Source organism: Mycteria americana, chromosome 2 (assembly GCF_035582795.1).
Source record: "Mycteria americana isolate JAX WOST 10 ecotype Jacksonville Zoo and Gardens chromosome 2, USCA_MyAme_1.0, whole genome shotgun sequence".
Taxonomy (NCBI): Eukaryota; Metazoa; Chordata; class Aves; order Ciconiiformes; family Ciconiidae; genus Mycteria; species Mycteria americana.
This window is the reverse complement of record NC_134366.1, coordinates 92,977,906-93,000,236: the sequence shown is the minus strand read 5'-3', so window position 1 is coordinate 93,000,236 and position 22,331 is coordinate 92,977,906. Positions and strand designations below refer to the sequence as shown.

Sequence of the window (22,331 nt, the reverse complement as noted above, 5' to 3'; positions counted from 1 at the left end):
TGCCCTTCTCTGGACTCGCTCCAGCACCTCAATGTCTCTCTTGTAGTGAGGGGCCCAAAACTGAACACAGTGTTCGAGGTGTGGCCTCACCAGTGCCGAGTACAGGGGCAAGATCACTTCCCTACTCCTGCTGGCCACACTATTTTTGATGCAAGCCAGGATGCTACTGGCCTTCTTGGCCACCTGGGCACACTGCTGGCTCATATTCAGCTGCCTGTCAACCAACACCCCCAGGTCCTTTTCTGCCAGGCAGCTTTCCAGCCACTCTTCCCCAAGCCTGTAGCATTGCATGGGGTTGCTGTGGCCCAAGTGCAGGACCTTGCACTTGGCCTTGTTGAACCCCATACAATTGACCTCGGCCCATCCATCCAGCCTGTCCAGGTCCCTCTGCAGAGCCTGCCTACCCTCCAGCAGATCAACACTCCTGCCCAACTTGGTGTCATCTGCAAACTTACTGAGGGTGCACTCGATCCCTTCATCCAGATCATTGATAAAGATGTTAAACAGAACTGGCCCCAACACAGAGCCCTGGGGAACACCGCTTGTGACTGGCCGCCAACTGGAGTAAACTCCATTCACCACCACTCTTTGGGCCTGGCTAAGCGTGGTGCCAGCTCTTTACCCAGCAAAGAGTACACCTGTCCAAGCCATGAGCAGCCAGAAATATACCCAAACAGTTGGGTATATTTCAGGTGGACTCACTGTTTGAACAGGAGTAATTCTGAAATGGCCAATGTGAAATAAGAACGCGTTGTGAGACAAACCAGTTGGTCAGTTGTTCAAACAGATTTTTTTCAAAGGGTATGTCAGTGTCAAGAGCAGTCCGACACAGATTTAATCCACAAGAAGAGCAGTGATTAAAAAAAAATTAAGGTAATGCTTTTCTTCTCTTTTTTTTAAACATTTGTGATTATACTTCCTTGTGTCTCAAGGATAAAAGAAGCAGAAAAAACTTGTTTGTAAAAATGTCCATCAGTTTTATGTGACTTGAAAGTTTCATGATGTTGCAAATTACTTATCATTGCCATTTTACCCTTTTATAGGTTTTACTACCTGACCTCCACCTTAAAAATGTTCTCCCTATACTATTTGATACTCTAAATACATAGGTGTGGGGTTTTTTAAAATCATGTTAATTCAAATTCCTTTACTGTCAGCATGTTTGTAGTTATTTTCCCCCAGTCTTAGCATCACTCGTATTACTCGGACAAAGTGTATACTTATGAGGGAAATTCCAGAAAGAAGACAAATACTTTCCCATCTTCAGGCCCAATTTCAAGGTGAACACCTTCCAAAATGCTCAGACTTCAGTGGACTTTCTTCTGCAATACAGCTTTCCTACTTTTTACTGCTTTCAGTATTCCATTTTTAATAGTATTGGGTGTGCTTAACCCTTGAGTAACATGTGATTTTGAAAGGTTTATAATTTACTCTCTATGTAGGTTTCTATCCTATCTGGAGTTTAATAAAGGTGCATCAACATTTGGTGATGTAGTTTTCACTCCTGGAAGAGACTTCCAGCAAGACTTCCAGACTTCTGACAAGCTCCATATGATGGTTGTCACACACATCCTTACAGCACTGGGCTTCCTCACAAGTATTTTTATATGGAGCACCTGACAAGTGAAAAGCAACTCTATTTCCGCCCTCTCCTACATTTAAGAGAACTTCTTGTTGTCTCCAAGCTTGGGGATGGTAATTTAACTCCTTTTCTTTTACGTGAATTCAAGTCTTGATTTTGCACTTTAATAGAAGCTGGCTGTTTTAAAAAAAAAAACAAACCAAACCACCAACAGAAAAAAAAAAAACCAAAAACCTAACAAAACACAAACCCAAAAACCGAAACACAAAACAAACAAAAGCCTTCGCTGCCCGTGGAGGATGATTTCAGAGGAGGGTCCCTCCTTCGCAGGTGACATTACCGCAGGCACTCCCTTACGAAGCCGCACCACGGCTACGGCGCTCACAGTGGAGGCGGCTGGAGCTGCTCTGGTGCCGCAGGCGCCGCTTCCCCCCCTCCTCGCCCGCCCCACCGCCTGGCAGTAGGGCCGGCTCGGCGGCCTGAAGCCAGGCCCTGCGCCCGCAACCCCAGGCCCGCCCAACCGCCGCCGCTCGCGGGCGACCGTTGCCGCTCGCGCGAGGGTGGCCCCAGCCAGGCGCGGGGCAACCCACTGCGGGCTCAGGGGCAGGGGCAGGGGCAGGTGCCTATCCTCCCTCCCCCCCCCCCGCCCGGCATTGGTATCGCCCACCCCCCCCCCGACCCGTAGCGAAGGGCGGGGACAATGGGAGTAGTCTTCCCCCCCCCTTCGCCGCCAAAGCGCATGCGCAGAAGGCCAGCACTCGCCGTATTCCGCCGCTGTGATTCGGCGCTCTTTGTACGGCGGCGGCCGGGCGGAAGGAAGGAAGGAGGGAAGGAAGGAAGCGCGGGCACGTACAATCGCTATTTCCGGCGTGATGACGCGCGGGCGGAGGATGCCGGCGGCCGGGGTGGCCGGCGACGCGGAAGCAGCTGTGAAGCTGCGTAGGGGCCGCGCGGGCCCTCGCTGGCGCCGGGCCGCGGCCGTTGCCGCGGCGATGGGAGCACCGGGCGCGTGCCGGCAGCCGTTGTAGCCGACCCCTGTGCGGGCCTGTGGGCGGGCGCTTGGCGCGGCCCACGCGGTGAACGGCGGCCTCTTCCGCAGGGATGAGCGGCGAGCGGCGGGCGGGGAGGGACGCGGCGGGAGGCGGCGCGCTGCGTTCCCCCCATGGCCCCGGGCAGCGGGCAGCCGGAGCGGGGGCGGCCTCCTGCGCTCGGGGGGGCGCGGCCGCTGCGGCGGGCGGCGCCGATCGGGGTCGGGCCCATGGTCCCGCAGGACAGAGGATGCCGCAAAGGTGAGGCCTCGGCTGCCCTGCGCGGTGTGGCAGTGCGGGTATGGTTGGTCGTGTGCTGCGCAGAGCCTGGCTCGTCCTTCCCCGGGGAGCGGGTCTGGGAGTAATCGGGACAAGGTGTGCGACTCCCGTCCCGAGCGTTGTTCTGCGGGATAGCTTGGTGTGCAGCTTGCTACACAGCAGGGCTCAAGAAGGAAAGGACAGTGGTGTCTGGGAAAGAAAGGTGTGTGGCAGGTGGGAGGATTTAACCTGAAAATAGAAACGAGTTGTACAGTTTTAAGGTGTATATAGTGGATATTAAAACTGTCAGTTCTGAGGTGACCGGCCTGGGTAGCAATGGTCAGAATTGTCTAGGACACGAATGTGGCAACTGCAAAGCAACCCATAATTTTTTGGGAGGGTTATGTATCAATTTAAGATAAATGGCCCTGAAAATTTACTATATGGGCACACTGTAAGCCTTTGGAGAACTTGCTAGAATGGACTGTAGAAAGCCCTGTCTTAATAACTTTGGAAATTGTATTGGAAGAAACAAAGATCAGAAATTTTTGCATTAAGCAATAATCCTGGTGCAATGGGAAGTTTCACGGAGCACCAGGTGAGTTTGTAAAAATCTTCCTCTTGCAGGACTGAAACTTGTTTCATTGGGATTTCTGTTAATCCTCAGGTTTTTAGGTGATAATACCTCTTGAGAAGAGCAAGTGTTCAGTTAGGGCACTAATTCTAGTGCGGGTTGTGTTTGAGGAACTGGCACAGATTAGCCTCGCTAAGAAATGAAATTGGCTTGCCAAGGAGATGAGTTTGGTAGCTTGGCCGCTGTGTTATCTTACCAAACTGTTCTGGATTTTGTTCCTGCTTTTGAATAATTTAAGTACCTTCTGAATCCTCAGAATATAACATAACTATCAAAATACTGTAATTTTCTTAAAACATGTGCTTTTGTTCTTCCGTGAGAGATACCGTTCATATATTTCTCTATTCTTCAAAGCCAGGATAATTTTCAAGGGTGGATGACAGAACCAACCAGCCTTTCTGCAGGTTCAGAACAGACACAGAAAAAAGAGACTGTTGCCACACAGTTGACAAAGCATGAAAAGGAAGTTGGTGTTCCTTCTAATGAACTTGGTTCAGCAAACGCAGCTACTGACCAGAAAGAGCAATCTATATCAGAAATAAGAAAAGACTATGTATGCGGAAGTACTGGGAGGCCTGAGAAGACAGATACGATTAAATCACTTGTGACAGATTGGGATGCATCTAGAAACTGTGAACTATACCTGCCTATGTCTAGTAATTGTTCAGCAGTGGAGTCATCTGAGGACAGGTGAGGATTTTTTTTTTTAATATATTAACACCTTTTCTATAGAAAGGGAAGTGTACTTTCAGTTTTTGAAAGTGAATTTCTTGGCAAAATTTCATATATGTTAGTGTCTTAGTGAAGTAGGTCTAAGTGTCAAATCTTAAACTTTGAAGGCCACCTTCACGCTTTAGATAAATTGCTTATTTTTATAGTTTATTAGTGGTCTTCTTTCCCCATCTAAGGGAATAACTGATGCGACATTAAGCTCTTAAGGGTAGCAGGCAGAGCATCGGAAACTAAGAATTGGAGGCAGATACTCTGGTAGCTTGGTTTTAACCTTGTGAAGGCTTTGTTAGGTGCAGTGCTGACAGTCATAGAAGGCTTTTTTTAATCCTAACACTTCAGCTTTTTTTTCTTTGCTTTTTGTAAATCTCCTGGTATAGGCTGAAGTAAAAATTTAGTTGTGCGATTCCCATTTGACAGTAGAAGTCTTTACAAGAATAACTGGAATCTGGAGGAAGAAATAAATATGAAGGTTTTAAAAAAAGATACTCCAAGCTTCTGAAAACAAAATTAATGCACATTAAGAGTGACTTTATGTCATTGAAGAATACATTAATAAAGTAAGAGAAGAAAGTGATTTCTGATTAATCCTTTTTCTGTAGGTAGCCAGTGGACTATTTCAGACAACATCCAAAAATCTACAATAAGTGCTGACTTAGTGAAAAAGTCACTAAAAATAAGTACATGCTTTCAAGGATGCTTTTAAAATCTTATTTCATGCTTAAATTACTCTGTAATTTAAGCACAATCTAATATGTTAATCTGAGGTTTCTTAATATTAACGCACATTTAACTTTAATACACAGATTCATATAAATATATGTTAAGTGTATTTCATGTGTTGGCGGAAGTGTGGTACATAAGGATCTCTGTCCTTCTGTATTTTTAAATTAGCTGCTACTTGGCATACTAATTCTATTTGATCTAATATGCCTTTACATGAACTATTAATAGCAATGAGTTTAATCTGACATGAAAAAATTAAATATTCATCCCTTCATGATGATAAACAGAAGACTTTAAGTATTGTTTTTGCTTTTGTATGGTATCTTCAATACTGGGAGTTCTAGTCCTGCAAATCTGTTAGTATAAAACTATTTATATTTTGCCCTTTCCTGCCTCTCCAGCTTAGTTTTGCTTGCTGTTGTCTTAACTTGCTGGGGTTTAGTTTTTTTGGTGGTGGTGGTGTGGGGGGGTGGTTGTTTGTTTTTAAAATGCAAAGCCCAGGGTACTCTAAGTAAAATCTGACATCCTGTTGTTTTTCCTTGGTGTCTTTGGTTCAGCAGAATCTGTTCACAATTTAAGTGTTTACACACAACACTATGCACTATTTTTTTTTTCTTTTGTACATGCATGTTTTCATTTAATCATTCTTTTCCATCTGTTATTTTATTTTCACTCTATTGTCAAATATTAATGTGAAGATTAATGGGGAAAGGCTTTAGTTTCCACATTCTTGTTTCCACAGATTTTACTTAACAGTTACTATACTAGAACAATGTTAAGGTGCACTTGCAACTCTGAGAGTGCCTGTGCAGATGGATTGCACCTCTTAGCTACCTTGATTTCAAAACAACTCAGCTAAGCTGCAGTACTTTGTTTACGCTGCATGTTAATGTGTTCAGGTTCTGAATCAACGAGTTTTATTTTGGCAACTTGTAGAAAGAACATGACACTGCGTACTCTACACCAAACTTCTTTTTTGAGTGACCTCACTAGTTTACTAAGTTGAGCACTTTTTCTCTTTGTGCATTATAACCTAAATGTATTTGAGGATGTATACCAAAGTAACACTCCCCCCCACCCTGCCACTTCCCATGGGTTCCCTTGTAGAAGCAGGTTTGATCATGCTCAGAAGGGGAGGTTGTTGCTTTATATTTTAAATACTTAGCTTATAGATCAGCTAGGCTAGAGATCGCTGTTGTCAGATACCAAGTTGTTTGGGTTTTTTAATAGTATTTTCAAGGTTATTAAGTATTCTTGAAATTCTTCACAGCCTTAATGAACCTTAATCTCTGCTGAGAAATAAGATTATGCATGGAAATTAGGGTTTGTCCAGTGCCACACTGTAACAAGGATAAGGACTTGGGATAAGTATTCTATGATTTTTTTTCTTCTCAGCAGGTAGTACTCTCTTGTGGAGTACTGTGTTTAATGTCTACTGCATCTATTGTTTCTCTTTTAATTAATAATTATATAGTATTGTTACGAATCAGATTTCAAGTAGCTACTCGAACACCCAGGAAACCTGGTTTGAAACTTGAGTAAAAACTAAACTGTAGTTTCATATGACTGCACAGTAGATGACAGTTTCCTGGTATTAACCTATATTTGTCTTGAGAACAAAAAAGATGTTTAGTGTAAAGGGAAATATATGCAGATGGGTTAGAAATGTTACCTCTTAAGTAAGCTAATTTGGATATAAAGAAAAAGAAATACAGAGCCATAATCTACCAGTGTATTCTTTCAAGTTTAATGAGAGTAATCTCATTACCAGCTGGCTACATTAAACCCTTTCTTGCAGTCTTCCTAACTCCGTGTCCTCTTTTAGTAGTGTAAGATGGGGCAGGGTCACTGCCTTAATTTCTTCTTGGTCTTTTGCAGGCACACTGTGATTTGTGTTTGGTTTTTTTTGCATAGTAGATTAGAAGCTACTAATAGTAGTGGGCAATGAGTAATAACCTTACACTTTTTTTCCCTGCACATGTACTTTCTTCAAAATACAAAGTTTCACTGTAACCTTCATAGTGGTAAGCCTAAATGATTTACTAATATGTTTGGTGATGTATGTTTGTTTTGAAGTATTTTAGCTGTGAAACTGTGATTTTAAAGTTTATTTGCTAGGTGTAATTATATGACAAATGCCACTAAGAATCATGTTTAAAGGAATGTGCAATTTATAGTTCTGTTTTTTGAACACTATGGACCTCCATTCTCAACAGTAACGTTCACACCCTAGCTTCGAGATCTCTTCTTGATAATGGTAGGCTATGCATAGAAACGATATCCTTTTAGGCCATCATTTCCTCCCTCATGGTCATAACTTGAGTTCAGAATGTCTGTATGTAAGCTCAGATGGAGATGTTTGACTCTTAAGACAGTGTACCTTGACCAAAAAGCCCATATTATTCGAGGAAGAAATGTTTGTGTGGATTTCAGTTAGCCTGTAGGCTGTGGTTTGGATCACGCTTAGAATTTTGTTTTCTTTGAGTTCATGACATTCAAACCAGCTGCAGTTAGCTGGCTACTTTTCATCATGATATTCTGTCACGTATTCTGCTCGTTACTAGGCAGGTTGCTCAGCCCCAGTGGAGCATAGATACAAAGCTCTGTTGAGTAACGTATTCTTAGTTGCATGCATAGGTTGTAGTATTCATATACTCAGCAAATGGGCATTTTGGCTTGTATCTTTTGTAAATTTTACAGGATAAATTTGCAAATATAAAGGGACTTTAGTACTCTGTAGTCTCCATGCAACCAGCAGAAGAGAAATTCAGGCAGTGATTCATTACCAACAGAGGTGTCATAAATAAGGGAGGGGAACAGTTGAGAGGTTTTTTTAAACTGTTTTTTTGAAAACTCATGTTGGTTTTATGAAAATGTATAAGATGGAAAGCAAATTGAGTTGAAAAAATAATTGGAGAAAGACTTAAATACTTGCCTGTAGCTGTAAACAGGGGCAAAGATAAATTACTATAAGATCTGTGCTGTTACGTGAACTATGTTTTATGTGTTGACCTTTATTGCAGTGAGGAGGACATGTATCGTGATGCAGAAGAAATAGAGAGAGAGAAAGTATTACTTTGTGAGACAAGCCTTTCAGGTACATTTGAACTTTGTTTCAAATACAGTATTACAATTCACTGTAGCACTAATTTGTGATGATTTGAAACCCTTGTTTCTGAGGATTTTTGTGCACAGATGTCTCTGTGAGCAACAGAAATTGCTTATAATGATTGAGTACACTGTACAGTTGAATTGATGAAAAGATCAATGTTATGGAAAACTAGTTTCTCTTAGTGTATTTTTTCCTTGTGTTTCTATAGTTACTTTACAAGAGAATGTGAATCCTTTGGAAAGCAGTCATATAGCCTATGTTACAATATTGTGCTTGAAAATTACTGATTTATAGTCATTATAGCAGCATCTGTTGCTGGGATCCCTTGATGACCTTATTACTATCTGTTTTGGAATGAAGGCTGTCAGTATTCCAACACAAAACTGTATTTCTTTTTTCTACCATTGTTTCTGGCTTATTTGGAAAGATCTATTATCTTTCTTCCTTATAGTGCAGCTGCTGAAAGAAGAGAAACTTTCACCAAACGTTTTTCTGATTGCTAAGAAAATGAAGAGTACTTTACTAATTTCTACTTTTTGCCAATTAATATTTTTCAGACAAGAGGAGCAGAGTTCTCTATTTTGTTGGACTACATCATTATTTTTGCTCATTTGTCATTTTCAGAGCAAGCTGGTTTTTTTCCCCTCCGATACTAATAATTACTTAGTAGCTATAGGTTGTGCTGTCAGTTTCCTTTGGCACCCCTGTTATTTTAAAGTCATAGAGTGTATTTAGAAATCCAGTTACTCAGGATTTTCTATGTTGTTCTGTTTCACAGTTCTCAATATAATGTTACATATTCTTTTTTGACAGAATATAAACTAAGTGTTTCACCTGAAATGGACATCATGGAGTATTGCAGAAAAGAATGGAGAGGAAATACACCAGTAGCAAAAAGGATGAGAAAGGTATCAGTTCTCTTTTTGCTGAATTTTGTTGGGCTTTTTCTTTTCGTTTGTATGTTTCCTCTGGGAACAATCTTTAAAACAAGAAATGCAATATCAATGTTTTCCAGTGTCTGGTCGTAGAAGTGGCTGACAACTGGGAGATGGTTTCATTCGTATTTGTTCAAAATGTGTTTTTGGGTAAGGCTGCTTGTTGGTAGTGTAGGGTTTTGCTTCATACTGTTCTTCATTACTGTTATTAAAGTTTTAAATTGGGTTTATTACCATAAAATGGTAATTTTGTGGGCTGTTGAAATGGCAGAGCAGATAACCAAACTTTTTGGCAGAAGGCAAATAACTTAATTGCATGATTTTTAAGATGGGGAGCTTTAATGAATAGGTTCAGTTTTTCTTAAATTTTTCCTGAATTCTTATTTTTTGTAGGTTTTGAACTAGTTTTGTTATGTTAATCTTGAGCTAGAATGGTGGAAAATAAAGCATAAGGTTGATTAGGGGTTTTTTTGTTGTTGTTTTTAAGACAATTTGAAAATTTAGTGGTATATGTGACTAAACCTAAAAAATACTTTCCATAAATCAAAAGATCCATGTGTCACCTTCAAGAGATTAGCAAGAGAAATACAGATGTGCAGAGCATTGAATCTTGCTAGGTTAGCTGAAGAAACATACTGAGCTTCAGAAATTGTTTCAACATTGCTGCTTGTGCTAAAAGTTTATGTGTGGGAACAGCAGGGAGGGGACAGATGTGCTGAGGCATGTGTCAAGATACTTCAGTGTAAATGCAAATTTTCCCTGAGGCAAAAACAAACTACATATGACGTGTACAGGGTAAATGGAACAAACTATTGCTGAAATTTCTTGTAAGCATGACATATTTTTAGATTTATAGTCTTGTGTGTATATGTTTGGATTTTTTTTTTTTTTGAAACTTAAGTGGGTTAGCTACCACTTTTCAATGCTCTTTCTGCACTGTCATCAAATAAATGCCACAACCAATTATCTCCTTAAATTGCTTCGGTTTCTTGTTTGTTATTCAGCAGGACTAGGGAAGTTTTTTTTTCAAAGCATAATTTGTGACATAACAGCATTTGAACTTCCAAAATGGGTAGTGGATCAAATCCTTTTTTTTTTTTTTTAAATAGCATTAGCATTTAGATGCTAATACTCCAGTATCTTTTATGATACGAGTACATGACCTTAAAATGTTTTATTAATGCTTTCATGTTATTTGGATTTTGTGTTTTCTCTAGGGATATGAAGCAGTTGCTCAGAAGTTTGCATCTATAAGGAGAGTACGAGGTGATAACTATTGTGCTCTCAGAGCAACTCTGTTCCAGGCACTAAGCCAAACTACCCAGTTACCAAGCTGGCTGCAGTGTGAGGACTTTACTATGGTACGTGTCAAACTCTGATCTTCTGACAGTACAGGAATGTTGGTTCTAACCTCTTGGATAATTTTATGATCTCATTTCTCTATTATGCTATATATGCTCACTTCTCAATATCCCTTGAATTGCGAATTCAATATCCCTTGAATTGAGAAGTGGTAGTGTTCAGGTTTTTTTGTAGGTTTACAGTGATTCTTTCAACTTGGAATTGAGTTCAGGTCCCCTTAGTTTCCCGTTTATAATGTATAAATGTTACTATAGAGCTGACTGTAATGTAACTTGTCTGTCTTCATCTTGCCCTCTTGGTTTCTTTTTACTGCATGTAATACGGCAGTAAAAGGTTTCCCACAAGACAGCTGGTAATAACAAAAAATATAGGCAAGTTATTCTAAGCACATTTGAAAAAAACCCAGCTTTTCAAAATTATCATATATATTCTTGTGTGCTGTATATGGTTTCTCTAGAAAGTGGATTACGAAATTGTATGCTGTAGGCTTTTCAGAATGTGTGTATTACCCATGTCTTAAATGTTACTTAAGTGTAAGAGCAACTCCAACCTGACATGAAGAACAGTTCTTACGGAGCATTGATGGATAAGCAAAGCAAGGTGTCTTACTAAGAGTAGAAGAAGAATATTCCAGAAATTGTCTTGTGTCAACAAAGTCTATTTGGTGATACCAGTGAACATGGAAGAAACATGTAGGAAGCTGCCTGTACAAAAGTGGCCCGCTTCAGGGGAGTAAGGTTCCAGTTGTCCAGGTTGCTGCTGGAAATGTAAATGATTAATGTCTGATGCAGACTCTTGTGTGTAGGCTAGCAGTCCAAGTAGAATCACACTGCTCATACTATCTTTCTGTATAACTTTAGAGTCCATCTTAAAATTTCTCATTGTGGTCACTATCATTGTTAAGTAAGCTCCTGCTCATATGTTTTTGTAATTACTGATAAAAATATTTCGATGATATGTTTGTTACTGCAGCAGTAAAAAGATTTCCTTTTTATAAAAAAAATTCTCCCAGCTGACAACCATCGCCACATTATCGAACTATAGAAGATAGTTTCCCAGTGCTCCTTTGAAGAAAGTGCAAACTTTTTTAAATGGTGTATTTTGCAGTTTTTAATGATGTTCACCTATTTTTCTTCCTACTGATTTATAGAGGAAAATGTGTCCTATGGTAATTGACATTTTTTTGGAAAAGGTGTAAAACTATAAATGATTGAAATGATAAACTGTTAATGCATCAAAGGAGAAGGCATGTAAGAGAAATGTGTTGTGACAGCTAGCAGTATAACTTTAACAAAGGGTGGTTTTGGTTTTTGGTTTTTGTTTTTTAATTTAAAACAGTGTTTAACATGCACATTTCTAGTTGTAGAAGTTACTGGCATATAATCTTTGATTACTTAGTTCTATATGTCCAATTAGCATAGGATGCCAGGCTGGGTTGGGGGAAAGTCTGTGTATATCTGACAAGTACTTGGTTGCCATTAAAGAGAACATATTACTAATTTGGAGTCCCGATAAAACGAAAACTAGTTGGTAATGGCTGATGGCGTATATGCTGCTCTAGCCAAATATTTAATTCATTGAGAAACACAAGTTGCTCTTCCGGTTCTAGCGGTAAAATGGGTTAATAAATGAGGGTAAAAAACCTGGGCATACAACTGCCAGGATGTCCTTCGAGAGAAGTGTAAAAGCTCTTAACTGAGCAGGTGTAGCATGTGAGCAGTAAAAGAGGCAGTTCTGAGGCTAAAATATGATCTGATGCAGCAACTAATTCCCAGGTTGCTTACTTTTTTATCAGAAAACCAGTCCCATAGTGGTTTTAATTATTCACCCTGAAAAGAAAACACAGTTTGTGTGTTCTGGACTAAGTAGTTTGCACTCCACCAAGACTTCTGGCTTATCTGGTAGATGTCATCACATCTTTAACCTTCTCTTCTGTTGGTTCAGGGACACTTTCAAAGACAGTACTGTCATCTGGTGCTGGAGGGTTTTTTCTAATTAAAAAAAAAAAAAAAACCCCACCAAAAAAACCCAAACCCCAAAAAACCCCCGAAAAGCCATGAGTAACTTAAAGTGATTAATTTTTCCAGTGCTTATGTATTAGTTAGATCTGGAAATAGTAATAGACCAGTATTCTGACTGTTATCCAGCAAGTATTATAAAGAGCCAGTTGTGTTCAGTTGTGGTCATCTTAGTATGACATCTGTTCAGAAGAACATATGAGGGATTGTTTTAAGGTGCAAAATCTTTAAAAAAAAATATTTTTTCAATAAAATAATACTGTGCAAGTTAGTGGATTTTCCTTTCAAGATTTTTGACTTAAGCTGCCTTCTCTCAACTTCCAGCTTCCTGAAAACTTGCTGAGCAAATATGACTGGATCAAGCAGTGGCAGCTAAAACAGAAACTGGGCAGGAAGATGGGAGAAATAAGTGATGAAATTAAAGAATATTTAATACTTCTAAGGAAAAAGGTTGGAAAAGTATTTGTTTATTCTTGGTCACTTGCAAATAAGAAAAATGGGAAAGATTTTTGAATGTGGTGCATTTAGCATAAGGATGCTTTCACTAGTGAAAAACGTCACTTTTCTGTATGTATACTGCAAAAAAACCCCAAGAAAAGAATGTCTGTTCAGATCTGTGGGAGTTTTCTAGTCTTCCACTGCTTGCATTAGCCTGATGCTGGAATTAATTTGTAAGCTCTGCAGAAAACTATTAGTTAGACAGGTTTCAATGAAGAAATTAATGTAACAGAGTTAACATTTTGCCTCTGTTATTTCTTGTATTTATTTGAAGGAATGATGTATGCTATGGATAAATGCTGTTGCTACCTTGAACAGGTCATGGAAAGAAAAAAAAATACAGTAGAATGCTGAAGTAACTTCAAAGGAATAGTTTTTGTTCTATGTTTATATGTTTTTATTCTAGGTTAATGTAACAGGAAAATGGTTGTGCCCTTCCAGTGTTCGTAGTATATTATCTAGCTCCATCTTCCCTCCCTTGAAACTCTGGAACCCCTATTTAAAAACTCTTCAGTTGTTCCTGCCTTACTGTGTACGCATATTCTCTTTTTTTGAAGGCTTTTAAGAATATTTTAAAGGCTACATTCAAGCAGTTTCTGAGGGCGGGAATGAAGTACGCATTCTGAGTAACTGAAATGTAAGAATATGAAGGATGTAGGATTTATGATACAGGAAACAAACAGGTTATTATCTTACTGCTTATTGTCCCATGACAATATTTGTTTTGCTGCCTTGCAACAATTCCCAACACCCCCATCTTTTGCTTTGCTTAAGGACTAATTTAAGCAAAATCAGACTAATTCAACTTGACCTTGGTAGGACTACAGCTGTGGAAATATTCTTGAGTGTTTTTAAAAAGTCACAAAGCCCTTCATAAATTAAATTCTGAGTGCCTATGCTGTGCATCTGACAATTCACAAGTGGCTTTTTGCAGGTCTTGCATGGTGATGGCTACTGATATATGTTGTGTGCGGTGGTTTTTTTTTTATAGTGGAAGAATATAAGTGAAATCAAGGGTCCTACTGAGAAACAAGAAGCCTGTGATAAATTGTTTAAAAATGAAGAGGAGGAGTATAGCCTCTATGAAGCACTGAAATTTTTGATGCTTAACACCGCCATCGAATTATACAATGATGATAAAAATGGAAGGAGAGTTCCTGTCTTCTCATGGTTACTGTTTGCACGGGATACATCTAGCAACCCTTGTCAGTTAATGCATAATCACTTGAATCATATTGGTCACAGTGGAGGCCTTGAACAAGTAAGGAGAGATTGTTTTTACAGTGTTATTTTCCTGTTTTGGAGGTTTTTGTTTCAGGTGGTTTAAGAAATCATCTAGCTTTTGTCTGGTCTTTCATTGGAAAAAATATAGTAGAACTGTGTGCCTGTAGAGTCTGTAAAGGCCTTCCTTTTAAACATTGATTTTTGTGTGGCAGCTGACACTTAGGTAGCATCATTCTTTGGAAGTATCGTATTCTATTAATAGAAACATTTGTATTAGTCTCTTAATTGTTAGCTTTTATCATGATATTTTTTTAAAAAGCTAATACTCAAATTATGAAGAGAAGATCATGCGTAGTACATATACTGGTTGAATTCTGATAAACTGATGACAGTTACTGCCTTATATGTTGCAGAAATTATATGCATATCAAAAAAAGCCCCAAAGCAAAATGTAATGGTTAATGAGCTGAATAGTCTGAAAGGTTTTGGAACATCCATTTAAAAAAATCCCACTGAATAAGTTACAAGTGTGGTACTGCAGTTAAATTCACTACTTGATTGTAGATACTAGAAACATGGAAGTATTAATGTTTTGTTTGTGTTTATTAGTTTAAAAATCTGACAACTATTATAGATGAGACAGGTTGCTAGCAGTGTTAAATTAGCTGATTACTTGGTGACTTTTTTGCCGCCTAGTTTAGTAAGTAATGTTGCGTATATTTGTGCTGACTAGATTTATTTATTTTGGTGATATTCTTTGGAAATTGTTATTTAGAACAGGATATGCTTGTCACTGTAGTAGACAAGATAGAAGCTGGAAAGTCATCTTTCTCTGAATTCCTTCTGATGTCAACAGGCTTTGTAAGCGCTTTCCACCTGCTTTTTATTTGGCTACAGAGTTCAGAGTACCCTCTAAGAGAGAAAGGAGCAGCGCCTGAAACCCATTCTTGTCTGGTTTAGTGACTTAACGGGATGAATACTGATACGAGAGAATGTCTTTCCTACCTGTTTGTGGCAGTAGGGAAGTGGGATTCTCTGTATAAAGCAGCTTTTCTTTAGGACTAATATCTTACTATGCCATTGTTTGGTCTGAAGAGCTCCATGTTAAAGGCATGGTATCTTAGAGGTATTTTGCAGCAAGTTAAGAATGGCTTGAATGATTGAGATGCTGAACTAGAGATTCTCATGTATCGCATTCTCATTTACTCTTCTTCATGTTTTTTTCTTTGAAAAATTACATCCGATAGGTATTAGTTTAGTATTTTTATGAGAAATATCTTGTAAAAGGTATGTTTAATTTTACACATCATATTTCTGCTTTTTTTTCCAATGTAGGTGGAAATGTTTCTCCTTGCTTATGCTCTGCAGTATACCATCCAAGTGTATCGACTGTATAAATATAGTACTGATGAATTCATCACACTTTATCCCAATGACCCAGAGGAGGACTGGCCTGTGGTGACTCTCATAACTGAAGATGACAGACATTATAATATTCCAGTCAGAATGTGCCAAGAGACTATGCTGTAAACGAGTGATTTTTGGCAGACAAACCTGTGCTGCTTATTGAGGTTTCCAGTGCTATTTTGAAACAGGATGATGATGAAATCTGCATTATTAAATCTACAACTTTAAATCCATGTTTCAGAAGTTTACATCTGAACTAAAATATCAAATAAGTACTAGCTTAAAGAGTAAAAATTTTGCAAGTATGGCTTTTGTTGCCCATACAAAAAAAAAAAGGAAACTTCTGCAATCCTTTTTTTTTTTTTTTTTGAAGGGCTTGCTCTGAATAGGAATGCAAAAACTGTAGATTTACTTCTTTTAAGAAGATAGGTGAGGCTCTGTGGTAAGACATGAGCTGACCTTCTGCTCCCTGAAATAATGAGATAATGATGAATTGAAAGTTCTGGAAAAGTAAGCTGGCGGTGTCCTGACTGATATTTGTAATGGTGCTTAGAAGCAATTTGTACAAATCTTCGGTCTCAGGAAGCAATGTAATTCTTTTGCAGTTGGAATTTAATGCCTGCCATGGTTTACGCTATAAGAGAGATGTTATTTAAAGTTCTCTAATGCTTTGCGTTTTTTTTTCTGACATGAATGTCTCTTTTTAGAAGCCAGTTGTCTGTTACGCTGAAAATTAAGAGCTCTTCCCCTTTCAACCCCTTGAGAGGATTATGTGGCAAAGAGACTTGATAATAAGGGAGTATAAAAGTTGCTTGTTAGTCGTCACAAATTCAAAACCTACACAGAATTCCCTCTTCGGTTATGGTAGCTGATATGAGATAACCATGTGCCCACTAACTTCCATGTCTGTTCATATTACTCTTCCATGGGCAGCTGCTGTGGAGAACATCAGGATTTTAACTTGTCCAGGGAGTGCAGTAGATGGAAGTAAACTTCTGGTGCAACTTCTCCACTCTTGGGAGGAGTATGTGGGAGGTTCTGTTTCTGCTTAGAATTATTCATTATGCTATAAATTGATGGAATACAGAATATATCAGATGCTGGGAGTGCCAACATGCCTAAAAAAATAATTAAATAATAAAACCTTCACCTCTAGCTTAAAGTGGAGGTATGCCAAGAGATGATTCTCAGAACAAGAGTGTGAAAGTTGATTTAGATGAAATGCTGGTCATACACAGATCACTTGGCTTCTCTTAGAAGGCCTTTTTATAGAAAAGGGATAAGATTATAAAAAACTACTTTTCATGCAAATGTTCTGGAGGAAATGACATGCAAAACTTCTGGCATGCAAAACTTCAAATTCTCCCGTCTCGTTCTACTTAATTTGTTAACTTTTATTGTGAAAGGTAATTACACAATGAGAGTGTGTATTCACTGTGTTCTAAAATGTGTTGTAGACACATCTTAATGAGGTCTGTTACGTACTCAGTGTTATATTTACAATGTTGTCTTTGCCTTTGAAAACAACTAGTTTGATCTGTTACTGAAAATTTCTGGGAGCTACAAGGGAATACAAATAAACCAATTCATCTGGCAGTATTTTGTTTCTTGTTTTATGCTCAGTTTTCTCTCTAGCTTTATATTTTTGAGGTTTTAATTTTGAAATCCTTGTTCAGGTTAGTTATTTCTTGAAAGCTGCAAAGCATAGTAATGTATGTAAAACAAGTAATTATCGGCTTGCTGCTTGCACATGGATTTGCACATGCAAAAAAATTTTCCTGAATTCCCGTTACCCAAGTAACATTGCAGGGGAAAGAAAAATAAATTGGCTTTTGCAAGTCACTGAACTCTGATAGAAGAGTTGTAGTTATGATTTAAATAACTGAAATTATTTAAATCTTGATGTCTTCTAATTGTCATATATTCTTGACATTAATTTTAATCAACTTAACACCTCTTTGAAAAAGACCTCTTTGTCATACATTTAGAGCAGTGGCTCTTGAATGTATGATACAAGCCTCTAAAGCAGAGGCTGTTTAAGGACTGGGTTTGCAGCCATTAGGCATGTAAACAATTCACCTAACTGGCTTGTCTATTGAAGTGAGAAGTGCAGGACTGAGCACAAGGTATGTGTACACCTTAAGCTATGTATTGATCCTACAGAAATCAAGTAATGAACAGTAGAAAAACTGATGTTGCTTTGTATTTTCCATCTGTATTTTGGAGATAAGCAATGAGTCTGTACTGTAGTGTGCAGGATATTGATTTAACTTAAATATAAAATTGACAGCTGACAATTTTTCATCTAGACTTATACAATGGATAAATACTGCTTTTTCTGTTGGGTCCCCTCCTCGTATTCTACTGAATAAACTGAAAAGAGTCAATAAATTAAATGCAGTGGAAGTGAGGGATGGAAAAGGAAGAGGAGTAGAGGTCAAATCAGTTCTGTCCCCCTCGATGTCCATGAGTCTTACGTGTGAATACATTTATAATAGCTGCTGTATTTCAAGATCAACCTACTAAAGGAAGCAGATGCTTTACTCAACACCGGGCATACTTTGTTAGGTACAGTCCAGATTTTTAATACTGTAATACGTGAGCTCCTAGGAGTTAGTAGAGATGAAGAAAGTTCACTCTGTTGTACTTAGTGTGCTTTTTGTGCAAAAAATACTTCATCCACTTTAGTCCCATCTTTTATCCCTACTTTAATGTTATTGTTACATCCAGCTTCTGCCCTTTTATGCCTTTTGGAGAAGGAGGCACATATTTGTTGTGTTCTTCAGAACCATTTTGGCATACTCTCAGGTATTAAATGGAAACATCCTGCTTCCTGTCATAGTGCTTTGACTTGGGCTATCTGATTGCTTTTTAAAAAGCATTTAAGTATGTATTTTTCACTAAACACAGTTGTGGTCTACACAAGGCTTTTATTTTGCCTTTCTTCAGTCTCCTAGTAAGAAAGATGTTACAAAGCTAACGGATGCTTAATCCTCCGGTTTCCTTTCTGTTGGTGGAAGCGTACAGCAGAAGTTCTTCATGTGAAAGAAAACAGAGGTTTGGGTGATCTTGCAGGGCTGGGAAGAGGGGAAGAAAATGGCATTGTACAATGTGGGAATAGTTGGCTGTGGGTGGAGAGATGTGCTGAGCTGGAGCTGCAGCAGGCAAGGTAGCAAAGCTTAGGCTGGGTATGGCTCTGAGAAGCTTGTGCTGGAACCAGCTTGATGGTGTCCTGTGGGAGCTCACCCCAGAACCCAGCTGCCCCGGGGAGGTGCAGGTGTGTTTGGTTCAGGACTGTAACTTTATTCAGATAGCTGAGTCAAAGCGTGACCAAATCTTGGCCGAGTTTATTTTTGTGTGACAGCGAGAGCCCTTTCATCACAAACTAGTGAAGGAGGGTGAAGAGCAAGGTGGGAACTTGTCCGCCATTCTGGTGACATACATGGTCACATATCCCATTTTAGGTGTTAAAGGAAGTGAGGAGAGAGAGCTCTTGCATTGTGCACTGAGTGCAGGGCTCAGTTTGTGATCTCATGTCCCTAATATTTAATGGTGTCGGTTGTGCAGCCCCTGCATCTTGTCTTCTGGACATAATTGCCATTTGTTCCCCCAGTACACTAGCTGGCAGGATAGGACTGGGAATGTTTGAAGATGGTCAAATGTACTTTATGAATGCTCCCTTTTTTGGTAACGGTGGAACACGACAGGCGGCATGTTCTGGAAGCTTGCCGCTAGATGAATAATTTTGCTATGACATCGACTAATGTGCTTCAAGCCAGACAGATTCAAAGAGTATTTCCATTTATAAATTTATTGAGGAGGAGAACCTCAGCCTCTGAGAAATGGAAAGGAAATGTTATTAATTCCACAGAGTTAAAAGTGAAATGGGGAAGGCTTAGCATGGTAGAGGCCTCTCAAGAAAGGTGGCTCTCTAGTCCCTTTTCCCCAGAGCATTCATTTTCTGCATGGGTGCTGATGCATTGCTCTTATTTCCATTCATGACTTCTATTCCAGTCGGTGGGATGCCAAAAAACCATCCTGAGCTGTATTGAGCCATTGAAGAACTAGTCAGTACTGACTAAAAATTGTTTTATCGGGGCTGTCTGGTGAGTACTGTGGCATGCTGGGGAAGGAGTGGCACATCGAATGTGATCACCAGCTGCCTCTTCCAGAGGATTGTTTCCCCAGTTTGCCCCTTTTTGGAATTGTGGGTTTGGGGGTTGGTTTTTTTGTGTGTTTTTTGTGGGTTTTTTTGTGTGTTTTTTTTTTTTTTTTTTTTTAAATTTTCAGACACCTGCCCACCAGGTCTTTGAGGAGATGTATTTCCTTTGGGCTGCTGCAGCAGACAGCCGCTGCAGGGACTGTAGCAGCTAGCCTCTGCACATGCTCTTCAGCATCAAGCTTTTAGTCTGGAAATCAAGACCAGTCAGCCCAGGGATTTTTCATTTTTTTGATTAATAAAAGCAAAAGGATGCCTTACTTTGTATAATATAATGTAGGCTGAATGTGGAAGGTACAATTACTTTTTTTTTTTTCCCCTCTTGCCTTTCTAGAATCAGATAATTCTGCAAGTGTGTGTGGCTTGCTGGGATGGGACAGAATTTAGACACTCTGTTAGATCTGTTGTGCACCCACCCATCTTTGAGTTTAAAAAAAAAAAAAAGAAAAGCTGCTATAATAATCATGAAACTGGTATCGTCCTTCTCAAACAGTCGTGTTGTGTTTCGCAGAACATTCCCTGGAAATACTGACTCTGTAGCTTACGGCTGACCCCCGGTGCGTGCCCTCGGCGCTGGGCGGGTTGCGGAGGAGCGTGGGAGCTCTGCCCGCCTGGCAGCGGGGCCGGCTGTGCCTGTAAGTGTCCCTGCGGGCCGGGGAGAGCAGGGAGCCACGGCCCGGGCTCATCCGGCTGCGGGGACTTGAAGACCTACCTCGCCCAGCCCCAGCGAAGGGCTCTGCTGACTTGTCGCTTCGCCTTGGTGCTCCAGCAAACGCAGCGTGCATTTCCCATACGTAAATAGCAGTCATGCTTAGTAATTACAGTATGACCAAAATACTTTTCCTTCTGACCTAGTGATCTTGAAAGAGCACGGTTTAGCAGCATCAGCTTACCTTTACAGACTCGTGTGAAGGGATACGCTAGTTAAAAGTAATGCTGCATAGGTAGATGAAAGACATTTCGAAGCTGTGTGGAACACTGTGAAAGGAAGTGGTAAGAGACTTGAGATTTTTTATTTCTTTATTTTTTAATCTTTTTGAATATCAAATAGTTCATCTGTGTATATCTTGAATAAGAATCTGCTAGTAGGAGTTGAAATTTGTAGCAAGCAACCTCTCTTTGGTTTCTGCAGTATCTCGTTTTATGTATTCATCCAAGCCTTCAGTTGATGTATTGATACATTTGAGCCTTCACAGCCAGACTGATTTCTGTAAGAATCAGGCTTAGCTGAGCCATGCGGTGTGATTCTGAGCAGTGTTTCTAGGATAGCGTACTCTCTTTACACAAACACGAGGCTATGAAGTGTCAGGAATAATGTTTGTTGAGAAATGGTGAGGTTGGATTCTCAAATTGTTCAAGAGCAAATCAAACAACTTTAAAAATGTATAAATCTATTAGTTTTCAACCACATTTGCAGGTGTGCAGAGCATATTTTATTTTTACTGCCCTTATTATATAGGGCAAAAAAATATTTCTAGCCATAGATGTTTTATAAAGATTTAAAGTGCTTAGAAAAACAGAATAAACATGATAATAATAATAATCCTCTGTTACTGCCTATACTGTTGTTCCTGAATTGCTGAGATGACAAAAATTATTTCTAGCTGAGAGAAATGTATTCAGTGTAAAATACTGCATCTGTGAACTAATGGATGTAACTATAACAGGCTCTATCTTTGGAGGTGGAGCACTTGCTGGGCTGCTACCCTTTTCATGTTTCTGAATGTTTTCTGCACGTTATGATTTTTTTTTTAGCATGAAAGGTTAAGAGAAATAATTTATATTGAGCAAGGAAGATGTACAGTCTGAAGGTTTATGGGTCATGAGAGAACAGCGGCTGTTTCACTCAAACTCTTGCTAGAGCCCCCTTCTTTGAGTGAATTTTTTTTTTAAGTATAACATTAAGTGTAACATTTTGGCCTTTCTTTTACAGCAGATCTGGGCGTTTTGCTCAAAGAGTGGTTCCGCCAAGCTGAAAGTAACCACTTGAGTGAGAGCCTGCTTCTTGCCGCTTCTTGCCACTTCTATGGCAGGTTCATCTCTTGTTGCCAAAGTTCGTTTGCTGTGCTAGGGTGTAACGAACTGCATCGAGAGAGCACTTGCATTTAGGAGGACTGTGCTCCTTTCAGCAAGCCAGCAAGCAGGAGTTAACGGCAGTTTCTCTTCCCTCGCCTGAGCTTGTCTTTTGAATTTGTATTCCCTCAGGGGCAGAAGAACCAATAATAAAATTTCTTGTCTGGGGTCATTGTTGAGCTGCTTGGCTAATAGGGTTGAAAAGAAAGAGGGAAGGGGATTTTTACAACTAAAACAATGAGAAAAAACCCCAAACTTCAGGGAGTTAACAGTTTATTTCCCTTGCATTAAATAGCACTTGCACAGTGGCAGGCCGTGCTGTCTCCTGCTGTGTGTCTCAGACTCGTCTTCCATCCAGGCCGCCTAAGAAAGTCCCCAGAAAACACCCAGCTGGAGCATCCCTGGCCTCCTGCACCTCCTGCAGGTATTACCACAGGGGCCTGGTGCACGGTGCTTATGTACTAGCTTTTAGTATCTAATATTAATGTTACTTTTAGACTATCAAGTGGTTCCATGGTGTTCGTTT

At 39.6% G+C, this 22,331-nt stretch overlaps 1 protein-coding gene across 3 annotated transcripts; it reads left to right on the top strand.

Annotated features, from left to right (window-relative positions):
- Positions 1 to 2,438: 2,438 nt before the first annotated feature.
- Positions 2,439 to 17,112, top strand: OTULIN (OTU deubiquitinase with linear linkage specificity). Of its 3 annotated transcripts, none has more exons than XM_075494011.1 (8): positions 2,441 to 2,871; positions 3,857 to 4,192; positions 7,981 to 8,054; positions 8,883 to 8,977; positions 10,222 to 10,365; positions 12,709 to 12,834; positions 13,874 to 14,143; positions 15,442 to 17,112. In XM_075494011.1, the coding sequence occupies exons 1-8, from the start codon at positions 2,684 to 2,686 to the stop codon at positions 15,634 to 15,636; spliced, it is 1,428 nt and encodes a 475-aa protein (XP_075350126.1). In that variant the 5' UTR covers positions 2,441 to 2,683; the 3' UTR covers positions 15,637 to 17,112. The 3 variants fall into 3 exon arrangements, with proteins under 3 accessions (XP_075350128.1, XP_075350126.1, XP_075350127.1); XM_075494012.1 differs by having other exon boundaries at positions 2,740 to 2,871; positions 3,861 to 4,192; XM_075494013.1 differs by lacking the exon at positions 13,874 to 14,143 and having other exon boundaries at positions 2,439 to 2,871.
- The last annotated feature ends 5,219 nt before the right edge of the window (positions 17,113 to 22,331 follow it).

Coding starts and splice junctions, on each gene's coding strand:
- OTULIN (XM_075494011.1), top strand. CDS start 2,684: ATGAGCGGCGAGCGGCGGGCGGGGAGGGACGCGGCGGGAGGCGGCGCG. Junction 4,193..7,980: donor GTGGAGTCATCTGAGGACAG/GTGAGGATTTTT, acceptor CCTTTATTGCAG/TGAGGAGGACATGTATCGTG. Junction 14,144..15,441: donor ACAGTGGAGGCCTTGAACAA/GTAAGGAGAGAT, acceptor TTTCCAATGTAG/GTGGAAATGTTTCTCCTTGC.